This window comes from Neoarius graeffei, chromosome 24 (assembly GCF_027579695.1).
Source record: "Neoarius graeffei isolate fNeoGra1 chromosome 24, fNeoGra1.pri, whole genome shotgun sequence".
NCBI classification, from domain to species: Eukaryota; Metazoa; Chordata; class Actinopteri; order Siluriformes; family Ariidae; genus Neoarius; species Neoarius graeffei.
Genome location: NC_083592.1, coordinates 14618668 through 14645720, shown reverse-complemented (window position 1 = coordinate 14645720; position 27053 = coordinate 14618668). Strand labels below are relative to the sequence as shown.

Genomic DNA, 27053 nt, shown 5'->3' with positions numbered 1-27053 from the left:
CTGTGTCATCAGACCATACATGTCAACCTATATGGAATATCCGTATTTTGTATGGATTTGATTCAATAAACGTAGTATACAGGCGTACAAATAAAGTTATACGGATTCTTAAAAAAAAAACTTCAATATTTATTTAGAGCTATAATCAATTCCCATGATGATAAAAGAGCGCATAACATTTACAAACGTACTGTACACCACAGAAAGCACAGACAGCCAGTAAAGAGTCTTATGAAATCGCGCATTATCTTGTGGCATTATCTTCGTTCCATTTTTGATCATGTGCACACCACATTGCGAGAATCCCACCAACCGTGAAGTAACATTTTGTTTGAAAAGCGTATTTCCACCTGAGCCGTGACTGAAAAGATTCTGAATGGGCACTCCGGCAAAGAAATTCAAAACACAATACAGCGGTAGGTTTCTCCCTGAATGGGAGGACCTTTTCAATGGCATAATCCAACCGGCAGCCTCCAAAAACGAAGAATACGCACACTACACACTGTGTGTGCGTGACATCAAAGTTGCAGCATCGAGAGTGTATGATGTGAAAGAATATTTCAAATCGAAACTACATCAGCGGAATGCAAGCCAAAGGCAAAATCAGCCACTGATGACAGTATTTGCGTGCTCAAAAACTGATATGCCAACAACTGGAAAAGACAGAAAACACAAGGTAGTGGGCGTTTTAGTTCAAGTTAGGCAGTGCTCTGTTTACCCCACAGTAATGCTGACTGTGAGAGAGTTTTCTCTCATGTCAGGAAGATACACACAGAGAGCAGAAAGAACCTGAATGCAGACACACTGACCTGGCCTACTGCAGTGTAAAATCAACACAGACACTTGCTGTGACATGCAGCCTAGTGAGGTATTGGTGCAGAGTGCTAAAAAAGCTGTCATGGAATACAATTCAGAACATTAGAGTGACACTTTGTGTTTTTGTCAAACATTGGAGCTTTGTATTCATTCTGATGGTTTATTGTTATTAATATTGAATAAAAAGTAACTGGGATATATCATTGTTAATTATCATTCAAATTTTAGGTAAATTATTTTAATTTGCATCTTATAATGATTTTATAAGGGAAATAAGGATTTTGGAGGTCGGTTATACAGGTTTGATTGACCAAAGGTTGACATGTATGTCAGACGACAAGATCAAAGAGCGAGGGGGGTCTTCCGGTTGATTAATTAATCAATAACTGTTGTAACTGAAACTCATGTTTGTAAAATTGTTTTTATTGGTAAATCTGAAAAGGTGTTGATAATTATGGACTGTCGATAATTGTAGCTGCCGCTCTAGTAGCAGCTAAAAGAGCCATTCAAAAATGATCGGAGACTGAACTGGAAAAGGAAAAAAAAACAATAACAGTGAAGGGGAGTGTCATAAAGATATGTAAGGAAGGTGGGTAAAGATGAGAAAATAAGAGGAGGTAATGAAAGGGGGAAAAGTCAGGAAATACTTTTCTTGGGGCAAATTTGATCGATGCGATGGTTTAATACATAAAACAAATACACGCGATGTGAGTGGTAAGATGGCGGCCAGATGGCTTTACTCGTCTCTCCAGCAGGCTCTGAGCTCTCCAGATATTTTACGTAGAGCTCAACGCTTGTTACGTACAGCGCCGCACATCGATTATCTCTGCTATCGATTATTAGAGTCTGATGTGTTTCTGTGTAAGTGCAATGGCCGACAGAAGCATGGGCACTGAATCTGCAGACCCTAACCGAGAGGAGCCTTATCTTTACCGAGGAAGAACCAAATGTTCCCCGGAGGAAGAGGAGAGACTAGAAAAACAACACTTCTGGAAAATTATCAACGCATTTCGATATTACAGGTAGCGCATTCGCTATTTTGTTTAGTTCTCAAGTCCTTGCTAGGCTGTTAGGTAGCAAACTAAACAAAACAAACAAACCATCGCTTTATCAACATTTATACCACTTAATTTAAAAATCCATAATTAATTTTAGCAAATGTTGGGGAATTTTTGTGAATATTTTAGCCGCTTGAAATGCACGGACCCGGCTCATGTTAGCATGAAACGGCTAATTGTTCAGAGTAATGTTTCCTCAGGCTGAATCCCAAACGGCTCCATTCTCCCTACACAGGGGCACTACTCGAGATATAAACTAATGACTTGTGCAGCCTACGCAGTGAACTTGATGAAACCGTGTTACTCATTTGTGATCCATTTAAATTTGAAGTAAGCTAGATTTTTTTTTAGTAGTAAGACTAAACTTTATTATTGACATATACAGTTAATAACTGTAAATTTAGCACTTCACTTTGAGTAAAAAAAAGATTAAACAATGTATTATAATATCATAAAGGACTGTACCACAGCGGTGTTGAATTCTCAGTTCTGATTGGTCAGAAGGTGCGGATTAATTTCCATAACAGCAGCAGCTCTGAAAGTAGTTCCGGCCACAAGGCAAATCACGGGTTTATATTAATGTGCCTGGTTCCAATAAACTATTGTTTCTGTAGTAACAGAAATTTCACAGGGACTTGTATGCTCTGCATAATCTAAAGCTATTAACAGATGGAACAAAAAAAAGTCACTGTTGAAAAGTGCATAACAGTACGTTCACACTGCAAGGCTTAATGCTCAATTCCGATTTTTTTGTGAAATCCGATTTTTTTGTGAGGTCGTTCACATTAACAAATATATATGCGACTTGTATGTGATCCTCAGTATGAACGAAAAGCGACCTAAAAGTGTTCCGCATGCGCATTGCAGGATACGACGACGTCACACGCAGTGAGCATGGCCAGTGTTTACGGAAGTAACCTAAAGTTTCCTGTGTATGACAGTAGCCAGCATGGAGTACCTGGCGATGATGCAGTTGTTGTTGCGACGGAGCCAGAACATGCACAATAGCCTGATGTTAAGGAGGAGGTTGAGAAGGAAGAGGGTAAGGGTTTTGGCTCAGGCGTTCTGCGGGGTAGTGACTGCAACCTCCGTTCAAAGGAACATCAAAGCCATGTTGTTGTAACTTTTTTTGAGAGACCCGCCGCCTACTTCAGCGCAGAATAGTGACGTTTGTGGCTTGTTGATGATGTGTAAGTCAGATGAATGCGACCTGGCGGTTCAGACTGAAGTCTTATATGAAAAGATCGGATAGGAATCGGAATTAGGACCACATATCCAAACGGCCTGGGTCGGATTTGAAAAAATCGGATCTGTGTCGTTCATATTGTCAATAAAAGATGGGATACAGGTCACATATGGGCGAAAAAATCAGATTTGAGTCACTTCAGCCTGCAGTGTGAACGTAGTGTAAGGAGATGTTTTTTTAGCATCATTCTATCCACATTCACTGGATATGAGCAATTGTGTGCACTGATTGGCTATTCTACTACTCGGCCATCAGCTCATATACCGTGAGGAGAGAAAAATAAAATGGCGGCGCATGTTTCAGAACCAACCAGACGAAATAAACCACTCGAAAACAAACCCCCCAAAATTATCTCATCTCATTATCTCTAGCCGCTTTATCCTTCTACAGGGTCACAGGCAAGCTGGAGCCTATCCCAGCTGACTACGGGCGAAAGGCGGGGTACACCCTGGACAAGTCGCCAGGTCATCACAGGGCTGACACATAGACACAGACAACCATTCACACTCACATTCACACCTATGGTCAATTTAGAGTCACCAGTTAACCTAACCTGCATGTCTTTGGACTGTGGGGGAAACCGGAGCACCCAGAGGAAACCCACGCGGACACGGGGAGAGCATGCAAACTCCGCACAGAAAGGCCCTCGCCGGCCCCGGGGCTCGAACCCGGACCTTCTTGCTGTGAGGCGACAGCGCTAACCACTACACCACCGTGCCGCCCCCCAAAATTATCAAGTATTTAAAAGAAACCAGAAATTCTTGGCTTTTACATGATGTCACATCTGCCTCATTAGTTAGGCCAAAAAAAATATTACCTTTGTTTCGGGTTTCCCGACCGACCCATTGAAATGGAGCTGACTGTGCATGTCTAAATGCCAAAATATGGAAAAAAAAAAATGTCTGTTTCGGGTTTCCTGACCGACCCTGAAATTAGCTGGCAAATTTAACTATTTTATCAGATTTTCTAAAACATATACACGTTGACAAAAACGAAATGCTTATCAAACATTTCACCAAAGTTAGACTGGAATATCGCCGGCGCCATATTGAGGCTGTTCCAGCGCACCAACCAATCAGCGTCCACGCTACATACGGGACGGGAAGTTGCTGTTGCTAGCGCGAGAAGATGGAGGCCATGATGGATGCCGAGAATGATGTCAATATTTTACAAGATTCTTGCAAACACGGAGGAGGATTGAACATATTTCATGTTTTGGATACCCGTAAAACATTTGAAGATATTGAATCTGACTTTGCATGTTTGTCAACAACAAATCTGGAGATATCGATGTCAGAATCAGCTAAAGGGCCGTGGACAACTTTGGATAACACTGACCAAATGTACAGACAGCCACTCAAAAATGTGTTCGGTGTTTTCAAGAATCTAAAAGTTTTGAAGTTGAAATGTATACAAAATGATTCTGAAGCAGCTGCTGAACCCCCAAACAAGATAGCACGAACCAATGCATTTGATATCATGATGAAAGCTACATCCCATCGTGACAATTATTCTCTGCCCAGCAAAAAAGTTGCCAGGTAAGGTGGTCTATTGATGCCAACATATTATTTTTGGACAGAAAAAAATCTGCAATTTATCCGAGTTAATTCAGGACTGTGACAGCATCAAAACTCAGTTAAATCTTTTCATGACATGTTCATTGCTTGTTTAGATATCCTGAACCTCCAAGGCTTTTAAAAAAAAGTTTTTAGCACTGGTACCTGTGATATTAAAGTAGAATGTCATGGAATACAAGTTTGTGTATTTAAAACAATTTTTACTAATATTTACAAATGTGTGTGTTGTGATAGTGAAATAATTTAATATCAACTTTCCTCAGATTTCATTTCTTTTACCGTTTCAGTAGAAGTTTATCTGTCAGTAAAATTTTTCCTGGAAGTTTTGACTTCATGAAGTATTTGTGGGACAGCAGTACATGTACTATGAATATACTAAGTGCTCCTGTTGTTGGTTTGTAACTTGAATATGTTGAAGTATTTATTGAAGATTTTCTTGTCACAAGATTTTCTTGGTGTTTTAATAAATGAAAGTTTTCATTACAGGTTTAATAAATATTGGAAGTTTTATGAAAAAGTGTCTTCTTTACACCATTACAATGTTGCAGCTAAGACTTTGAAATGTATGCAATTTGCTCCCCCTTATTCAGAATACTATGAATTGGCTGCCGGGAAATCTCGATGGGTAAAAAAAAAAATTTCTAAAACCCGACCCCATTTTATCATCTCTCAAAAAAAAAAAAAAAATTAAAAAAAACCCTACCTACCGAACCAAACTCAAAACAGCATGAAACCCTAAACAAAGTATTAATTTTTTTTTGGCCTTATTCAAAACTTTAGCTGGTGGTCTACCAAAGCTCAGTTGACAAAGCATTTGTATGAAGAAGGTGCATTGCTTGCATGAAAAATGCCTTACACTTGCATCGTTTTAGGTTGTTCAAATCGATCAAGCCGTGAAACTGATAAGTTCCCCGTGAACTAATAAAAAAAAAAAGTGAACGAACACAGGATTTCACAAAAAGACGTCGAGAAAGTTTCAAAAACCATCCGTCACTGAAATTGAAGGGAGCCGAGTCAAAGCATGTTCGAGTTTGTAGTGATCACTTGGTGAAAGGTTTGAATATCCCTTTCAACTATACGTCCTTAGTGTTTTCCAAGTAATTTTTTTGCTGTGTCGTTATTTTACGGTACTTTTTTTAGTCACGAAGCGCTAAAGTCCCCAGCTGTTTCTTTGTTTCCTCCTCACGAAGTCCATATGCATGAAGGTCGTGACAAAATTCTTCCCCAGCTGTACAGTTACAATGCGCCGGGATCGCTTCTCCGTCTTGGTTAACTAAGATCCAGGTCTTTAAAGGGGTTTCTGATGATCTTTGTGAATGATTTACGCGAGAGATAAGAGCCAACACAAGTGAGAATCAAGCGAACTGTTGTTTGTTTACACTTCAACTTGCAGCGCTTTGTTGTAAAGACATGAACAAAAAGCTTAAAAACAACAAACATACTTACACGGGCAAAAACAATACAAGATTCAGACCCCGTCCACACGTAGCCGGGTATCTGCTAAATCGAAGATATTTTTCTACGTTTTGGCCTGTCATCCACATGAAAACACATCAAAAACGAATATTTAAAAAAACTCCAGGCAAAGTGAAGATTTTTGAAAACTCCGTGTATGCCTTTTCGTGTAGACAGAGATAACCGGAGTTTTGCGTTTTAGAACGTCACAATCTGAGCCAAAAAAATAACAAATCTGCCCTGACGTCAAACGTGCGACCTTTGTTTACTGCAGAAGCCAGATTAAGCATGGACAAAGAGTAATAGATCGGAGTAGTGCCTTGAAAGCGTTAATCATTGTGCAGGTGCTATTCTGATGTGATTAGGGGGTAGGATTTGGGGAAATAATGCCATCTACAGGTTTGGAATGCTTATGAATGTGATTGAAAACGCGGATGTTCGGTTATGTGTGGAGGGGATTTTTTTTCGAAGACGAGGTGGTGTGGATAAAACATTTTTATAAACGGAGGGGGGGAAAATGTTCGGTTTTAAAAATACCCGGCTACGTGTGTACATGGCCTCATTTGGCAGCGACTTAATACCGAGGTCCTTTACCCAGCCACATACAAAAAAGTTGTAAGCCTCCATACTCTTCCACGCTTTCATCTGTTTTGCGGTGTAGAAGGACGTCTGCAGCACCAGATAGTTCGAGATGTCGGGGAACTCGACTGAAGGGTAGTTTTCGAGATCGTATGACAAATCCTTCTTTCCCAGACTGTAGGGGTCAATTCTATTGCACAGAGCAATCTTCTGAAGATATCTAAAGCGAGCAGTGGCTTCTAGGTTATAAGCATACTCTGATAACTTATCAGTAGTTGTTTGCACTGCGGCAGCCGTTTTGGTTTGCTAGACCACCAGCTGTTTTACCAGAAGTGAAATTGCTAAGAAAAGTCACGTGACTGAAACTCAAGACTAGCTAAAATATAGATGAAAGTCTTCCGGATTTACCCGGAAATCCGGATATTTGACAAAACTCTTGAAAATCTCCGGTTTCCCGAATAGAGAAATTTATTTTTTGGATTTTTCGCGTTCCTAGATGCGGCGTAATACTTCACATCGTCCTTGCATGGGCGCAGTCCTTAAATAGCCCAAACATAGTTCATTGATTAAAGACAGGTGTTCTTAGTTAACGGTGCGCGTGCCGGAGCTCGTTAGGCGCGCGCGCCAAGGCGCGCCTTCAGGTGCACGTGTTAAGGCGTGCAGGACCGACACCGTTCTGCGCAAACGCAACACAATCGCACTAGAAAGCATGTTCAAGCTGCCAGTGTAGCTGCAGTCTTTTTAGTTGCGAATTACAAGTATTTCCTCTTGTGTTAATAATTCGCCATGTCAAAACAAGCAAAACTTTCCTCCTCCTTTCGACGTGAAGAGAGGTAAGCAATTTATTATATATATTTTTTTCCATCAGAGTTGCATTTTTGTGGTTTCGAAGCTAAGTTTTAGTGCTGTTTCTAGAACACAGCATCAAGAAAACATGGAAGAAACAGCAATAATGGAAGAGCCGGTTTCTAAGCGACCTAAAACTAGCAGTGGTAATTGTTTTTTGTTATATAATGCACTCAGGCTGCCAGTCAGTGTGTGACCCCCGACCCCCCGAAAAATCCTAGCTACGCCCCTGATTTACATGAGAAATTTGGTATTCATTGGCGTGTTTAAATTTACAGACAATACGAACTAATGTAAACAATTGGCTTCAACTCGCATAAATATGAATTGGAAATGTTTTGTTCACTTTAGCTTTTGCAAACGCACAACTCTACTAAAAGATTGATAAACGACGCTCAATGTCCCCAACATTGAAACCTGAAAGCTTTAGAAACTCTAACAGACTTTTACTTTTTAACAGGACTGTTTTGGGATTTTGCTGAGTTTACCTTCAACTGTCTGATTTTTTTCCAAAGTAATGAACTGTGTAGCAGGAAAACCACCGCGTTTTCTAAATGCACTCCTGAAAATTACTCATTGACTAGGGGAATTAAATTTGATATTTTTGACATGTTAATCATTAATGTACATGAAAGAAAAAGGCTTAAAAGTTATAACTTGTTTTAGTGAAAAGTACTAAAATGCATTAGAATGCAGGGTTTTGCGTGTTCTTAAAATTTTTTCGGGGGGCGTTTGCCCCCCCAATCTTAAAGGAACAGTCCACCGTACTTCCATAATGAAATATGCTCTTATCTGAATTGAGACGAGCTGCTCCATACCTATCCGAGCTTTGCGCGACCTCCCAGGCAGTCAGACGCACTGTCACTCCTGTTAGCAATGTAGCCAGGCTCAGCATGGCCAATGGTATTTTTTGGGGCTGTAGTTAGATGCGACCAAACTCTTCCGCGTTTTTCCTGTTTACATAGGTTTATATATGACCAGTGATATGAAACAAGTTCAGTTACACAAATTGAAACGTGGCGATTTTCTATGCTATGGAAAGTCCGCACTATAATGACAGGCGTACTAACACCTTCTGCGCGCTTTGGCAGCGCATTAATACGGAGCTCAGATATTAATGCGCTGCCGAAGCGCACAGAAGGTGTTAGTACGCCTGTCATTATAGTGCGGACTTTCCATAGCATAGAAAATCGCCACGTTTCAATTTGTGTAACTGAACTTGTTTCATATCACTGGTCATATATAAACCTATGTAAACAGGAAAAACGCGGAAGAGTTTGGTCGCATCTAACTACAGCCCCAAAAAATACCATTGGCCATGCTGAGCCTAGCTACATTGCTAACAGGAGTGACAGCGCGTCTGACTGACTGGGAGGTCGCGCAAAGCTCGGATAGGTACGGAGCAGCTCGTCTCAATTCAGATAAGAGCATATTTCATTATGGAAGTACGGTGGACTGTTCCTTTAATTTGACTTTCAAAAGTTCATGATTTTTTTTTTTTCTTTGCTCCACTTTCATCTTTACTAAAAGAATATATACCCCCACACACCCCAAATCTCCTGTTCCACTCTGCAGCCCAGTCGGTGGCGATAAAGCACCTTTAAGTTTGACAACCACCATAAATCCCTAAAGAAGAACCCCCCCCCCCCCCCCAAAAAAAAAAAAAGCAACAAAATATGGATTAAAAGTATTTGATGGTAAGAACATATCTTTTATTTTTCAAGTATTATTATAGCATCTCCCCTGTGATCGCAGTTTTGTTTTTGTTTTTTTTTTTCTTCCCGATTTGGAACGCTGATTCAGATTGGCTCATTTCAGGCACACGTGCGCATTTGTGCTTTTCATCACAGAAGAACAAGACAGGCGAAGATGTCTGTTGCTGTTGTCCAAAGAAAACTACAGCTAAAAAAGCTCTACTACTGGATTACTTGGACAATCTTAGTCAGAAAGAAGCAAAGGATAGATATACGCGGAAATTAGTTTATTAGCGGTTATGATCCGTACAAAATTTCTCAAAACGACTGGAGTGACGGTGCAGATTAGTGGCCTTGCGTTAGCTACACGTTGGAATATACCTTTCCCGAAGAACAGTTTAAAAAAAAAAAACCTACAAAAGCAAGAAAACCTTTTGTGTAAAGACTAGAGCTGGGCGATAAATCGATTTTATCGATTAATTCAAATTTATAGTTAAGGACGATGTGTTTTTATGAAAATTGGTTTTCTCTCAGTTTTAACTTCTGCCACCAACGCTCCCCTCTGCGCATGTGCAGAACGGATCGGGCAGCAGGGACGGATCGGGCACTGACCCTATAGCCCTCCTCCCGCGTGCTTGCCATAGACACACACAAACAACATGGCAGCGATTGGGGGAAAGCCGCAACTTGTGCCCAAGAAAGGAGTAACTTCCTCCGTGATCTGGAATTGGTTCGGTTTTGAGGCGTCGGACGCAGACCAAACAAGTCCTCGTTGTAAGGTGTGTTTGAAAATGGTTGCTTCCAAAGGAAGCAGCATGACGAATTTATTCCAACCTCTTAAACGGAAGCATGCAGCGGAGTGGGAGAAGTGCTGCTCCCAGCGGAATGAAAACAGCCGCAACACGAGCGCACCATCCAAAGTAAAGCAAGCAACCGTCCCGGACACATTTCCGAACTGTGTGCCTTATGATCAGAATGGGTCGCGGTGGAAGGTTATCGCGATGTTTATTGCAAAAGACAAGGTGCCCATACATACGGTGGAAAAGTCGGGATTTTTTTCCCCTATTTTGTCAGTTTTATCAAAAAGGACACAATTTTATTTATATATATATATATATATATATATTTTTTTTTTTTTTTTTGCGGTCCAAATCCTGCGCTCTGATTGGCTGGCGAGCGGGTCCGTATCCTACGGTACGGACCTCTGGTGACTCGCTTGTTCACAACAACAAACATAGCATTTTTTTTGTCAGCATTTTTTTTTTTTTTTAATAAGATTTATTTATAATATCAAAAATCTTAAATGTTTGCCAGCATTTCTCAGGAGAATAGCATTAATTTTACATCATGGATAGCGATAACGACAGTCCTCACAGCAAAAGCAAGTTTTACTACCCTGAGGAAGAAGAAATTAAAAAAAAAAAAACCACTTCAGGAGAAAGCTAAAACCTGTAATTTGCTAACGCCGAGCAAAAACATGGCTGAATCCTGAATGACTCAATTTTGTATAAATAGGGGACTACATAGGTGACAAAATAGTTGTTTTCCTGCCATGGAAGTGCACTTGTATACCGAGGAGGAAGCAATTTGCATTATAGCTGTGAATGAGGATTCAAAATGGCGGCTCGGCTCAGTTTTCCCTTTTGGGCGCTCTCGTTTTCTGTTAGAATTTGGTAAAGAAAATAATAAATATATTATTTACCAGCTTAAGGTCGGTCCGTATGGTGAAATACCGAGACCTCGGCCTTGAATACTGAATACTTGAATACCTCGGCCCAGAGGGCCTCGCTCAGTACTTTCACCATACGGACCTCCCAGCTGGTAAATAACTTGTTTATTGAGAGTGCATTTTTTAAAAATTATTTATTTATTTATTTTTAAGTTTGAGGGTGCATTGTGTCAGTGCCAGTTTGAAACTAAGCTATCTTGGAGAAAGCTTTCTAAAAGTTACTGTATGTTCTCACTATTTACAATTGCATGGTCTGCCATCTCATCTACAAGCTTGTTTTTTTGGCTTCTTTTTGGTTTCTGGTTGCACTTTAACCCCGAAGGGGAAATTTAAGTGAAAACAAAACTAGACAGGGACACTCTAACGAGTGCAAACCCTGCCTTTTCCCTATTAAAATACATTGGGCGAAAATTTCGAAGTTCTGCCATGACCTTGACCTTTGACCTCCAAAATGTAATGGTTTCCTTCCTGGGTGATTGGCAACACATGTACAAAATTTGGTCCAAATCGATCCATTGGTTCTTGAGATATCTTGCAGACAGACAGACAGACAGACAGACAGACAGACAGATATATATATATATATATATATATATATATATATATATATACACACACACACACACACACAGACTGACGCAGGTGAAAATAATAACCCCTCCGACTACTGTCGGCGGGGTTAATAAAGGGGGAAAAAATCGATTAAAATCAGATTTTTTGTGAAAAATTATTTTATTTAATTTTTTTTTAAGGCCATATCGCCCAGCTCTAGTAAAGACTTTTTCCCCCCCGACATCAGCTTTTGGGAACAGAATGTTGTGAAAGCCACAGCATTTACTGTCAAAGGACTCTGACCTGAGCCGTGGGCTAGATCCTTGTTCCCACCTCTCCATGTTTCATCAACCCCAAGGACGACATCTTCCACAGCTATCTGCACTCTATCATTTATACAGTGATGCTTATTATTGTTAAAACAATATCTGAAGTGTTATTTGTAAAATAAAATATCTTGCTCTAGACTTTCAATGTTGTAAGATTTTATTTTAATTTTATCTAATAGTGGATGGAACAATAATTACAAACGCTAACAGAATCGGCACATTCCAGTTGTAGCTATAGTCATATAGTAACTATACTCACCCTTGTAATAATAAAAGCTAGTGGTAAGTACCTTCAGTGAATGGAAAGACATGCTTTTGTCTCAAATAGTAAATGACACTTTACGGGTATAGTAAATATATATAATTTGCATCGTGAATTATCCCATAGATGAATCTATTTTACCCCGTTTATCATGGACACTGGCCCATCATGCATGTGAAGATGAGGAGGAAAGGTTGTTTAATTTCTTCCAAAATGCAATGGCGAACTGAATAAGACGACAGTACTGCAGTACAGACTCCTGTGTTTAGTTTTATAATTCATTTTTGCAATATTGCTAGTCATTGTTAGGCAGAATAAAGTGTGTTTTGTGTCCTAAACTCCAATATAAAAAGATGTATTACATACTCGTACCGTACATAAGTCTTACATGTATGATATTGATTTATGTTTCAGGTTTTCAGGGCTTGTCTTGTTCTGTTGCAGAAAAAATTTTTTTTTTTTTTTTTTTTTTTTAAATGTACTTTTGTCTAAGTAACTCAATTATACCCCTAGAAAACATATCAGTACTGCCTTGAACTTGCCGAAATACTGGAAAATTTAGGGCAAAAGGAAATTCAAGGAGGGCAAAAAAATTTGAGGCCATTAAAGGTGTCAAAAGTTAATGTTGAGGCCTGATAACTGTTAATTATCTCTTAGGAAGGAGTCAACAGTGCTAGCATTTTGAAAGTCAGTAAGTTTTCCACCATGTGAAAATCTTTTATTTTTATCTTTTAAGGTTTGTGAGGGAAAAGCTGTTCCTAGCTGCTATAAAGTAAACGGGAACTAACTCATCTTGTGGATGTTCACAACGGTTATAAAACATGGAATGTTGTTTTCAGTAATACAATTTAAAATTGTATGTCTTACGAGGTGAGCGTGTAATGATTTAGGCTTCACTGTGCACAGTGCTCAGCCGGTGGCGAGAAGCATCCATCGTTTGTTAGCTAAATTAACCTCATATCTTGAGTACAAATCTATAGAAGCAAACCTTGGATTCTTTGTCGTGTAACCTTGCCGTCTTTGGGTCTCTCTTTGAACCAGGACCCATATTGAGGAGCGGCTGAAGAGGTGTGAGCAGCAGTTCCTCAGTCTTCCTCGCCGCCATCAGCAGCTCCTCTCCGGCTTCCTGGATAAACTGGCCGAGATCCGGCGCTGTATGGAGTGCAACCATGAGGTCCTGCAGGCCATTGTCCAGAACTGCACGCACATGTTCGAGAACATAGAGTATGACAAGGATGTAGGTGAATCGGGTCAGATAAGATTTCAGTTACAAATGGAGATGACGGAGACTTCAACAAGCAAATACTCAGCACTGCTTTTAATGTTTTCTTGTTATTCTTAACGGGATGCTCGAGGCAGGCGTGTGGTTTGTTTTTGCTGTCCTGAACATTTTTTTTTTTTTTTTTCCCCCCCGTTGGAAGGATGACGTGAGGCGAGCCGGACCAGCTTCAACGTTCGACATGGACAAGCTGAAGTCCACCATTAAACAGTTTGTGCGGGATTGGAGTGAAGCAGGTCAAGCGGAGAGGGATTCCTGCTACAAGCCCATCGTTGAAGAGATACAGAAACAGTTTCCTCCTGAAAAGTGGTGCGTATATGATTTTAGATATGCAAACACAGCATTGCCAGTCAGCTCATGCTCCAGTATTTGTCATGATGCATATATCAGCTGTACAGATTAAATTAAAATACCTTTTCTTGACTCAAAACCAAAAACCAGTTGGCTGTATTTTTAAAATTTATGAAAGTTTTGGAAATCATATCCAGTGCATTGTTTGTTATATCCATTCACTGGATATGAGCAGTCGTGCGCTCTGATTGGCTGATCTACTACTAGGCTATCAGCTCATATACCATGAGTAGAGAAAAACAAAATGGCGGCGCGTGTTGCTGAACCAACCGAGGATGAAATAAAAACTAGTCGAAAACAAAATCCCCAAAAATACAAAAAAAAGCAACAAAATATGGAATGAAAGTATTTGATGGGAAGAACATGTATCTCCCCCCCCCCCCCCAAGTATTATCACATTTTCCATGAATTGCTCCTGTCGTTTCGCCAGTTTGTTTACATTGTTCATCTTTAAGCATTAAAATTTGTTGATTTTGTTTTGGACTGGTTCAAAAGCTCAAGAAGTTTGAAAATTATATCACTGAAATGTCCAAGGAAGAATGAAATAAATGTCTAAAGCTATTCTGTACCTCGGCACGACAGCAAGACGGCACTTTCTACGAAAACACAACACTAAAGTCAATTAATGCAGCCATTGATAGGTTTTTAAGAAGTCCACCTAAGTAGAAATGATTTTGTTGGACGATTTGTACAAAGTTTTTATTTATTGAATTTGCAGAAAATAAAAATGCTCCGTTTTCTCAAAATCCTGTGAATGTGGATAGAATAAAACCGTTATTCCATTCAATCTCGTTGTACCTGGCTTATAGCCATATCAGCTCATGTATGACTCTGATTTCGTGGAATAACTTAAATGTGACTCTCGGAGCAGGTGTTCATGTTATATTTACTAGCTCAGTGCAAGAAAACTTAGAAATGAAGCTCTATTTCTTTTATGTTACACACGAGTCGAGTCTGTAATTAATGGTTCTGACTGCAAAGTTGAATTCTGGGCAAAATGTTCTGTTGCTGTTGGCGTTTCGAGATGTTTCGCTGCTGCGCACACACGCGCGCGCGCGCGCGCGCACACACACACACACCATGTATCCTGTGTGTAAATGTTTTGCTGAGATAAAAATGCGTCCCGCATTTTACAATTCCGGAGATTGCCGAAGCAAGTGAGCAACAATATCACATGACCACCATGGGGTGTGTTTGACCTACTTTTAACCAAAACAAGTCGGTGTGGGCAAACATGGCGGACTCCGCTGAAAAGGAAAGCCTACCTAGTGAGTGCAACTGCAAGATAGAGCACGGTTAGATGACATGTCATTTTTCTGGACAGATAACTAAATCGTTCTAGTTAGCGCTTAGCTATCTTAGCCTTAGAATGCATGGGCTCGACTCCACGGTAGCAGGTATGGAATTATACACCTAATGTTTTGATTTTACAGAGAAAGAAACGATAACACAAAAGCAGTACTAGAGAAAAGACAAATGTCTTTTTGTTTCATGGATCTATTCACAAATGTCAACCGCAAATTACATCCCTGCGACTCAAAACTCTCCGAGGTCGATGCAGAGTCAGTATTGCCATCTTAGCATGACTCAGTTCCATAGTTAAAGCTCCTCGTGTTCGGCTGTTTCTGTTCTAGTTTACCTCAAGATGGAGGAAAACGGTCCCAAAACGGAGAAAAGCGACTCTCAGCAAATCAAAATGATCACGTCTCGTCCACATGAAATTGTTCTTGCGAGACATAGGATACCATGCAGAATTAAAAAAATAAAATAAAATTTCAGATGACTTTGTAGTCAGTACCTTTTAATTAAACAGAGTAGTGAACCAGTTGTAGCGTTGCATTTAGTGTAAAATGGACACTTTCTTTGCTTCTTCTGTCTGTAGATGTTAAGTAGGTACCTGCTTCCACACTGATTTATTGATGGATATTATTTCAAGGATTCAGCATATCAGTGCAAAACTGTGAAACGTTACATTATAGTGGGTGAATCACCTGTTTCCTGGCAGTGCTACTTGTGTACTCGTCGGAGAGTCATCAGGATTCTCATTCTCTCTCTTGATGTGGAATCTGATTGGAGAAATAATAATTGCTGATGATTTCTCCACAGTGACGTCTCTGAGGTGAAAGTGTTGGTTCCGGGAGCCGGTCTCGGGCGTCTAGCATGGGAAATCGCATGCCTCGGTTACTCCTGCCAGGGCAATGAGTGGAGCTTCTTCATGCTTTTCTCCTCCAACTTCGTCCTTAACAGGTACAAAAACGTCACAAAACACATATTTTCTTTTTGGAAACCTGACCGGAAATCAGTGCAGAAATGTCGTCAAGTGATCAGGAGAGGAGTAGACGTGTCCAGAAGATACTCTGAGCTGAATTCTTGACTTTGCCAAATTGCATGAATGTGCAAGATGTAATAACTTCCATAGGGACTTGCATGGTAAGTGCTCCGTTTAATGGATTAAAAATCTAAGGTGAAGCTGTAACTTTAAGTTTTCCACCACTGAAAGTCTTCAGTGCTTTGTGCTTTCTCAGTAGCGTGACATCGAAGCCAGCTGGCTTTATCAGATTACAAGAGCGAACTTCATTGCTGTTTACATGACCACTTGAAATCTGAAATCAGGCAAAAATGAGTCTCCTTGTTTCGTTTCCTGAGGAAAACTTGAAGTGACGCTGACCCTGAGCTCTCCCGTATGCTCAGGTGCGAGAAGCAGAACTCTCTGACGTTGTATCCTTGGGTTCACCAGTTCAGCAACAACAAGATGTCTGGAGACCAGACGAGAGCCGTGACCTTCCCAGACGTTAACCCCCACAGTCTCCCACCTGATTCCGACTTCTCCATGACAGCCGGAGATTTCCTGGAAGTGTATACAGATCCGAGTGAGTCATCAATTCACAGTAACTGTGTTGCAGTGTTGGCTTTATCACAGTCTGGCTTTGTGCTTTTAAACTGTAACTGTTCAACTTTCTTTTTGGTGATGTAATTATCTGTTCCAGTATATCCTAATAGCATAGCTAGTTTTCGTGGTGCAATTATTTCATAATGACTAAACATTTTAAATAATATTGGTTGGCATTGAGTGGTATATCAGATTTATTCCATTCAGCTAGCATGATACTGAATGAGTCGAAGACGAGTTGCTAAGTGGAATAGATCTGATATACCACGAAAAAAGCCAGCCAATATTATTATTATTATTATTATTATTATTATCGTCTCGTCTTCTTCCGCTTATCTGGGGCCGGGTCGCGGAGGCAGCAGTCTGAGCATGGAAGCCCAAACTTCTCTTTCCCCAGACACATCGGCCAGCTCCTCGGGAAGAACACAGAGGCATTCCCAGGCCAGCCAAGAGACATAGTCCCTCCAGCGTGTCCTGGGTCTTCCCCGGGGCCTCCTCCTGGGGGGACATGCCTGGAACACCTCCCCAGGGAGGCGTCCAGGAGGCATCCGAAAGAGATGCCTGAGCCACCTCAGCTGATTCCTCTCGTTGTGGAGGAGCAGCGTCTCTACTCAGAGCTCCTCCCGAGTGACTGTGCTTCTCACCCTATCTCTAAGGGAGCGCCCAGCCACCCTGCGAAGGAAACTCATTTTGGCCGCTTGTATCCGCGATCTTGTTCTTTCGGTCATTACCCAAAGCTCATGACCATAGGTGAGAGTCGGAACGTAGATCGACTGGTAAATCGAGAACTTCGCTTTTTGGCTCAGCTCCTTCACCACGACAGACAGGTAAAACGACTGCATCACTGCGGAGGCCACACCGATCCACCTTTCGATCTCGCGCTCTATCCTTCCCTCACTTGTGAACAAGATCCCGAGATACTTAAACTCCTCCACTTGAAGCAGGACTTCTCCACCAACCTGGAGAGGGCAAGCCACCCTTTTCCGGTCAAGAACCATGGCCTCTGACTTGGAGGTGCTGATTCTCATCCCAGCCGCTTCACACTCGACTGCAAACCGCCCCAGTGCATGCTGAAGGTCCTGGTTTGAAGATGCCAACAGGACATCATCTGCGAAAATCAGAGATGAAATCCTGTGGTTCCCAAACCGGATTCCTTCCGGCCCCTGACCGTGCCTACACTGTAAACCCGAATAAGTTGAGTTTACTTAAAAAAATTGAGGAAAGTGGTTGCCTTAAAAAAAATAAGTAATTATTAATGATTGAATTGAGTACCTTAAACTTACAATCTTCTCGTAAGTTTAAGGTACTCAATTCAATCATTAATAATTACTTATTTTTTTTAAGGCAACCACTTTCCTCAATTTTTTTAAGTAAACTCAACTTATTCGGGTTTACAGTGTAGAAATTCTGCCCATAAAGATTATGAACAGAACCGGTGACAAAGGGCAGCCCTGCCGGAGTCCAACATGCACTGGGAACAGGTCTGACTTACCACCGGCAATGCAAACCAGACTCCTGCTCCGTTCGTACAGGAACCAGATAGCCCTTAGCAAAGAGCCCCGAACCCCATACTCCCGAAGCACCCCCCACAGAATACCACGAGGGACATGGTCGAATGCCTTCTCCAAATCCACAAAGCGCATGTGGACTGTTTGGGCAAACTTCCATGAACCCTCAAGCACCCTATGAAGGGTATAGAGCTGGTCCAGTGTTCCACGACCAGGACGAAAACCGCATTGTTCCTCCTGGATCCGAGGTTTGACTATTGGCCGAATTCTCCTCTCCAGTACCCTGGAGTAAACCTTCCCTGGGAGGCTGAGAAGTGAGATTCCTCTATAATTGGAGCACACTCTCCGGTCCCCTTTCTTAAAAAGAGGGACCACCACCCCAGTCTGCCACTCCAGAGGCACTGTCCCCGACCGCCACGTGATGCTGCAGAGGCATGTCAGCCAAGACAGCCCCACAACATCCAGAGACTTGAGATACTCGGGGCGGATCTCATCTCAGTGCCTTGCCACTGAGGAGCTTGCAAACCACCTCAGTGACTTCGGCTTGGGTAATGGACGAGTCCACCCCTGAGTCATCAGCGTCCGCTTCCTCAATGGAAGACGTGACGGTGGGATTGAGGAGATCCTCGAAGTATTCCTTCCACTGCCCGACAATGTCCCCAGTCGAGGTCAACAGCTCCCCACCTGCACTGTAAACAGTGTTGGCAGAGTACTGCTTCCCCCTCCTGAGGCGCTGGACGGTTTGCCAGAATTTCTTTGAGGCCAACCGAGAGTCCTCCTCCATTACCCCACCGAACTCCTCCCAGTTCTGAGTTTTTGCCTCCGCAACTGCCCGAGCTGCGGCACGCCTGGCCTGCCGATACCCGTCAGCTGCCTCAGGAGTCCTGGAGGCCAACATGGCCCGATAGGACTCCTTCTTCAGCTTGACGGCATCCACCACAACAGGCACCGGAGACCTTGCGGCCACAGCTCCGAACAGCTGCGTCGACAATGGAGGCAGAGAACATAGTCCACTCAGACTCAATGTCGTCCCCCCCCCGGAAGCTGGGAGAAGCTCTCCCGGAGGTGGGAGTTAAAGACCTCCCCAACAGAGTGCTCGGCCAGACGTTCCCAGCAGACCCTCACCATATGTTTGGGCCTGCCAGGTCTGTCCGGCTTCCTCCTCCGCCAGCGGATCCAACTCACCACCAGGTGGTGATCAGTTGACAGCTCAGCCCCTCTCTTCACCAGAGTGTCCAAGACATAGGGCCGGAGATCCGATGAAACGATGACAAAGTTGATCATCGACCTCCGACCTAAGGTGTCCTGGTGCCACGTGCAAACATGGTGTTCGTTATGGACAAACCGTGACTAGCACAGGAGTCCAATAACAAAACACCACTCAGGTTCAGATCGGGGAGACCGTTCCTCCCAATCACGAGAACTGCCCTCCTAGAACTGCCACCTTATTGTGGTGGAGGGGTTTGTGTGCTTGAATGATCCTAGGACCCATGTTGTCAGGGGCATTACACCACTGTTGGGGTCTCCCAAGGCAGACAGGTCCTTGGTGACGGGCCAGACTAAGAGCAGTTCACCAAAACCCCTTATGGATAACAATCTATGAAGGACCGTGACGTCGCCCAGTATGGCGCAGCCGGGGCCCCACCCTGGAGCCAGGCCCGAGGTTGGGGCTCGTATGCAAGTGCTTGGTGGCCGGGCCTTTGCCCACGGGGCCTGGCTGGGCTCAGCCCAAAGCAGTGACGTGGGCCCGACCTCCTGTGGGTTCACCACCCACAGAGGTAGCCGTAGGGGGCTGGTGCAATGTGGATTGGGCGGCAGTCGAAGGCAGGGGCCTCGACGACCTGATCCCCGAACATAGCGGCTAGCTGTTGGGACATGGGATATTTTTTATTATTATTATACATATGCATTCCTTTCGCGTGTTCAATGCATCTTTCTCCTTTCAAAATTCTCTCAGTTTTCTGCATTTGACGAAGCAAACCTGGCGGCTACGTTTGTTTACAAATTGTTGCAGTCGCTTGCTAGTGTGGAAGTTTTACATCTCCAACATGTCTCTCTCCCAGTTTTTTGGTGTCCCTTGGTATGGTTTTTTTTTTTCTCTTGTAAATATGCATAAAGAATATCTAACAATTTTGGTAGCTTTTTGGGTGTTCAATGCGTCTTTCGATTTCCTGGCAAACAAAGAAATGCTTCTGTGCATGTGCAGCAGAAAACTTTTTTGGATATTCACATCACCGCCGACGTGTGACGTCATGTCTTGACAACCATGCAATATTGTAAACCATATTCAGCGCTCATTCTCCACTAGGTAGAGTGATGTAATACATGTAGAATAAGCGATATGCTAACAATATTGTATGCCATCGAACCAAATGAATGAAACCTGCTGGAAAGAAATAGAACATGTTTTTATTCCATCGAAAAAAGTGTTCTGTATGTATAATAATTAATTATATTTAATTACATGTTTGTGTCTTACTGGTCAAGTTTACATTAGAGACTTAAAGAATATTTTTCTTCATCAGACATGTGGGATTGCGTCGCCACCTGCTTCTTCATCGACACCGCCCACAACGTCATTGAATATATAGAGACCATCTGGAATATACTCAGACCTGGTGGAGTTTGGATCAATCTGGGTGAGTTTTAGTTTACTTCAGTATTGTATATCAGACTCTAAAGGTTTTGGGTTCATGATATCATTGTCATTTCAAACTCCTAGTGCTACATGATAGTGTGGTGTGTTTTTTAAAATGTATATACCTTGGTAGATAAATCACGAATTTCTTAGCCTGCCCACAGGACAAGTTAAAAGCTCCATGAGCACTGGCTACTGATTTTTGATCTAGAGTTTTGATCTGAACGAGAATTGCCAGTTGTTATATTGTGAAATTATATCAAATTTTTGGAAACGCCCTGTATTTTCTGATTCACGTGTTCGAAACCGCCAATCTTCATCCAAAACATAACCAGCGATTAGCACGATTTTAGGATTATTGTTGTATTTTTACTGGAGAATACATTTGTTTTACGAAGGACTGATGCTGTGCCAGCGTCTCATGATTCTGTAAAGAAGGAAGCAAACAAACCACAAACTAAAAAGACAAAACACATGCACCTGTCCTTACTGGAATATTCTCAGAAATACCCATGGGTTACAGAGTGTGACGAGGGACAGTGCTACACTCGCTGCACTGTGAACTCATCAGACTTCAGTTGCCACATCTGGCATTTGATATTGCTGCACATGTTTGAGGGATCAGACCCCAAACATTAGCAAAGCTGAATGCTCAGTTACGAAGTATTTCTCCACAATAACTGACTAACAACCCTGTGATGACCTGGCGACTTGTCCAGGGTGTACCCCGCCTTTCGCCCGTAGTCAGCTGGGATAGGCTCCAGCTTGCCTGTGACCCTGTAGAAGGATAAAGCGGCTAGAGATAATGAGATGAGATGAGAACTGACTAACAAGTCATCTCAGCTGAACTTTTATTTGCAATATTTTTGGTTGAGCACAACATCCCAATATTTGTGCCATTCGTTGTATCACTCAGTATTCTTTTCATTTTACGAGCCATTATGTTTCATGGCATTTTTTTAAATTTTATTTATCACAGTAGTTGAGTTGTTTATTTCTAATTCATGATGTTAATGTTATTGCATTAGTAGATTACAAATAAAATTAATTAGTCTGTTTTGATTTTATTAATTCTATAATAAGCATGCTTCTATTTTCAACCAAATGACCAAAAACACCACATGTATATCATTTTATATTAATAATCTTTAGCCTTGCATTATTATTTTTTATTATTATTACTATATTTTTTTTATTTGTACATTCGCATAATACCAACAGTGGTAAGGATTTTAGTCTGAGAATAAGGATTTTTCTACATCCGAGTGCAAAAGTTTCTGAATAAGGCTTGGGAGCTTTGTTATAATAAACGTCAAACCAAATATCTCTGGATCATTGAAAAGCACTACAGGGATGGTGAATTTCCACGGTTTTGCTAGCCAAATAGGTCATTCTTGTGAATCGTCCAAATCTGAGGAGAAAATTTTAGGGTGGGGGTTCGATTTTTGGCAAGTCTGTCTCAGCATAGAAGTGAACCATGGAACATTCGCTGCAAATTGCTTTTTTCCGTAACCAGAAAACCTCTTAAAGGCCATATATTTGGCAAAACGTGCAGCGATTGGCTGACCCAAACAATCTTTCAATCTTTGAACCAATCAGCGGTCTTACTGTTAAGGGCATCACATGAATCCATACAATATCACCTATCTGAAGCAAACGTAAAGACGCATTTGATGATGTGCTTTCAGAAATATTTAGAGGAAAATGATTTGAATATGGAAATATTTCTATCATTTTGGAAATAACATGCATACTCTAAAAATGTGGGTTTGTCACTTTCTTGTACTGTATATGATAATCTTTTATTAAAATCTGATTGCATGAAATATGAAATTTCTATTTAAAATGGAGGTTTTGAAAGCCCATAAAATTTGCTAAAACCTAGGAGCTTCCAGGGCCCCCAACCCCCAGCTCACTTTCAGCTGAAATAAGAATTTGCTGTTGTCATGCCTGACACTAAATGAAGCACATTCTTGAACAGGGCCTCTTCTGTACCACTTTGAGAACATGGCCAACGAACTGTCCATCGAGCTGAGCTACGAGGAAATAAAGGACGCCATGTTGAAATGCGGCTTTCAGTTCGAGGTATGCCCACAAAACAAACCAGTCAGCTGTATATAAACATCTGAACATGGTTGTCTGTATGTGTAAAACGTTTCCTGTCTCACCAGGTGGAGAGAGAGTCAGTGCTCACTACATACACGGAGAATGAGCGCTCCATGCTCAAGTACTTGTACGATTGTGTGTTTTTTGTGGCGCGGAAACCCGCAGCACCGCTCTCCAACTCCCAAAACTGTGACAAGCTCCAGTTCAGCTCGGTACAGAAAACGGAAACTACAATTACGTGACCTCAGACTGGAGCCTTCAGACATTTTATCCAATTTAATATCTCGAATATCAGATTATATCCTGTTTCCTTTTGCGTGTTTGTGTTTAAGTACTTTAAAAAAAAAAAAAGCCTTTGTTGACTTCGCCTCAGGATGCAGGTTTCTTGTAAAGGTGATAGCTTGGATATGTCGTCAGCTCCTGATCACCGATGTATGGGATTTGAACTTCTGATGATAAGAGATGTCCCAGTTGGTTGCTTGACTGGTGAACTGATGTGACAGGAATTGAACTGAAGGCCGAGTTGACTAGAGTGTCTTAAAAAGCTCTGATGCCAAAACTGACAGTCCATAAAGGATCACTGGGTATGTGTGCAGCAGTTCTAGCACTGATCTATAGAAGAAGTAAGACTGCGTTTTACTCAACAATGCAGTGCTTTGTCACTTTCACACACTGCCTTGAAGTCAATAAGGGTTAAAATATGCTTTTACGCGTGCATTTTAATGCTGTTCATAAATCAGCACATCAAGCCTGGCCTTTGTACATTACACAACAGCTAACGTTACACTTTACATTACGTTAAAGAGTTTCACTATTCCAGCTAATTTCCCATAGTTAAAACTTTACTGTTAAACTGCCATATGAATGCAGTGCATTATGGGAGTACACCACAATCTGCTGACCACTGAGGTTATGCTCTGTGAACACTCTAAGGGTGCTTTAACATTTACAAAATGTAGTTGGTTTGAATAGAACCCTTGTACAATTCTTTTATGTGGGTGAGAACATAATTGCACTGTGGTGTGGACTAATATATACTTCATGGCTGAAAGTTTGTAGACACGTAACCATCATTCCTATATGAGCTTGTTGGATATCCTGTTCCAGATTTATTCCCTCTTTGATGTTATAAGTTCCACTCTTCTGGGAAGGATTTCCTCTATATTTTGGGGCGTGGCTGTGGGGATCTGTGTGAGATCACACAGATGTTAGGTGAAGAGGTCTGGGGTGCAGTTGGGGTTCCAGTTTATCCCAAAGATGGTCAGGGCTGTGTGCAGGATATTCAAGTTCTTCCACTCCAAACTTAACACATGGAGCTTGCTTTGTGCACAGGGACATTGTCATGTTTGAACAGGTTTGGGTCTCATGGTTCCAACTGTGCCGGAAAATGGTGTTCTTCCAACTTTGTGGCAACAGTTTGAGGACGGACTGCCTATCTATGTAATGGTCAGGTGTCCAGAAACATTTGGCCATGTAGTTGGAACATGTCCAAGAAAGGTGGTCTCAATTTGCTTTGAAATGAGCGATTGCAGTGACATGAAGTGAATCAAATGTTATATTTTTGTATTTAGAGTTGCAGCTTTTTTTTGCTAAACTGAGCCAGAGCACAGCTATAGTGCTGCGGAAATGCAATTTGTTCTAGAGATTTGGACTGATGGTCTGAAAAAGAATATAAATGTTTAAATTAGTTATTCGCAGTTTTTGAGCACCATACACAGTATGTGTTCTTTGTACTTGGGTGATTTTTTTACAGCGACATTTTGAGCCCTACGTGTCAGTTAGCCAGTTTTTGAACCATGTTTCAAATTTGTTCTGATTCACCCTAAGGGTGCCTAAGAGTCTTTTCCACAAACTTTGAGAATTCTATATAAATGGTCAGGTGCATTGATTTCCCACTGCAGTAGAGTTCTCACGAGAACAGGTTCAGTCCTCCTGGTCAGCTTATTGGTCCACACCTGAGTGAGTTCTCACCGAGGAGGAAAACATAACATCAGGGTTCCAGACTAAACACTGTATGTATGAGAACAAGCTAAATAAAATAACATGTGGTTGTGTTAGAATGCTGGAAATGTGCTGAGACCTTTTCTTAAAATTGTGAACATGAATTTGTGAGTGAACATGAAATAGATATGAACACTCATAAAAGCCTCATGTAACTACCATTAGACATCCATACAGTATTGAGAGTATTTTATATTCTCAGTGATTCTCCTACCATTGATCTGAACCATCTCACCTAAAAATCTCATTGTGTTGTTGCTTTTTGACTGATATTCAGACAGAAGTGTATTCAGAGTTGCTCCATGTTGCAACAGGACGCTCAACCAAATATGTTGAGTTTTTAATTATTTATTTTTCACAGCTCTGTTTGATTGATTTCTGCCTTGAGAACACTTTTGACTGTCTAAATTGGAAACAGTTCACACAGCACTAAGTTGTTTTAAACTTAATAAAACAAGTTATTATTACTATTATTATTACAATAAAGGAGTTATTTTCCCCCCACCAAAATGTGAAATAGATGACAGCTATCAGAGATTTTTAATAAAATGTGTGGGTTTTGGTGATATTTGAATATTTCATTTTCATAATTCCACACTACCAAAGAAGTCTGTTTTTTTTTTAAATGTATATAAAATATTTTTTCTGAAATTATGGAGGATTTTCTGATCATGTTTCACTGCTTAAATGTATCACCAAGCTAATGGCCAGCTGTCATCTTTAATAAAGGCAAAGCTGTTTCAAGCTGGACTTACTATACACAGTACAAAATACTCAGTCATCCTGTAGGTGTTAGGTGGTGTTTACATTAGACCGTGTCAGCGGATCATCAGATTAACGTTTTTAAAACGATTCGCGTGCACACAGCAACGCCAATACACGATTCACGTGCACACAGCAACGCCAATACACGGATACGCTAATCACATGACTAATTACGGCACGCAAGTTGAAATGTGTAGTGCGGCTCAGCACTTCCTCCTCAGCGGCTGCGCTCCAAATCACTCCGCCCTGAACAGCGAGTGCCCTCTGGAGGGTGCGCACTCCGGCCCTGCGCAGCTCACAGAGCGCACGAGTGAAGCGCACGAGCAGTGCTTCGGGACTGAGCCGCTGTGTGTGTGATCCCAGTGCATATCGGGCATGTGCAAGTCACTCACCACTTGCAAGTGGAAGGATGGCAAGCCTAAAGACAATCATAACTACACAATGGGCAGTATTTGCATCTTACCATGAACAACATTAAGAATGACAAAGCAAAGCATTATATTCATACTTTTATACTATTTAATGAAAAACAAAAAGGTGATACAAGGCGGAAACAATAGCAGGAAGTGAAGTCCGCGCCGTTTTTCAGCAGTCACGTCACATGACCAACGTGGCATGAACAACGCCAGCGAATCAGGAAGGTGGATGTCACAGTGACGTTGTCCAATGACGACGTCAGCTAGAGCTCAGCACTGCGTTTCCTCGTATCTCAATGTTTACACAGCACCGGATCAGATACGAACTGGGTTGAATACGTGGGCCCTGGCGGATTCAAGTTGTTCCGCCTGTGGAGTCGTTTCCCGGCGTTTTAATGTGAACGGACAGTGCATCCGCAACGAAAACGAGACGGATACGGTCTAATGTAAACACCACCTAAGTCACTGGAGGCTGGGTGTGAATGGTGTTCATAGCCTAGAAAGTCGTTAGGGTGATCTGTGGGTCATTGGCTCTTTTTTACCATCTCTCTGCCATCATGTGAGTCATTGAAGTCAACTGAGGCCCTGTCCACACGGCAACGGATTCAGGTGACTCCGATACAATTGCTTATCGTTTAGGTCTGGCGTCCACACAGCACCGGCATTTTGGGTGCCCAAAACGCAATCTTTTTGAGAATGGGTTCCAGAGTGGAAAGATCTGGCAACGTTGCCATTGTGAAGTCGTCTGGATGAGTAGAACGAATTTGTTTACGATGACGTCACAACCACATGACTGTGAGTGCTTCACGCCGGGTAGAAGTGTAACGAACTCGATGCGAGTTGTCAACAAATCCTATAACTTGGTTCATGAAACGCGCATACAAAATATTTTCACTGTGAATATTTATTGTGTAATGGTGCAAAGTGAGAGAGAGAGAGAGAGAGAGAGAGACTCT

General features: G+C 41.7%; 1 protein-coding gene across 1 annotated transcript; it reads left to right on the top strand.

Moving 5' to 3' along the window:
• The first annotated feature begins 1655 nt into the window (after window positions 1-1655).
• Window positions 1656-25660, top strand: carnmt1 (carnosine N-methyltransferase 1). Its single transcript, XM_060906756.1, has 8 exons — window positions 1656-1838; window positions 13185-13380; window positions 13565-13731; window positions 15880-16020; window positions 16465-16643; window positions 20697-20810; window positions 22791-22894; window positions 22981-25660. Exons 1-8 carry the CDS (start codon window positions 1666-1668, stop codon window positions 23155-23157), a joined length of 1251 nt encoding a protein of 416 aa, XP_060762739.1. The 5' UTR covers window positions 1656-1665; the 3' UTR covers window positions 23158-25660.
• Window positions 25661-27053: the final 1393 nt, after the last annotated feature.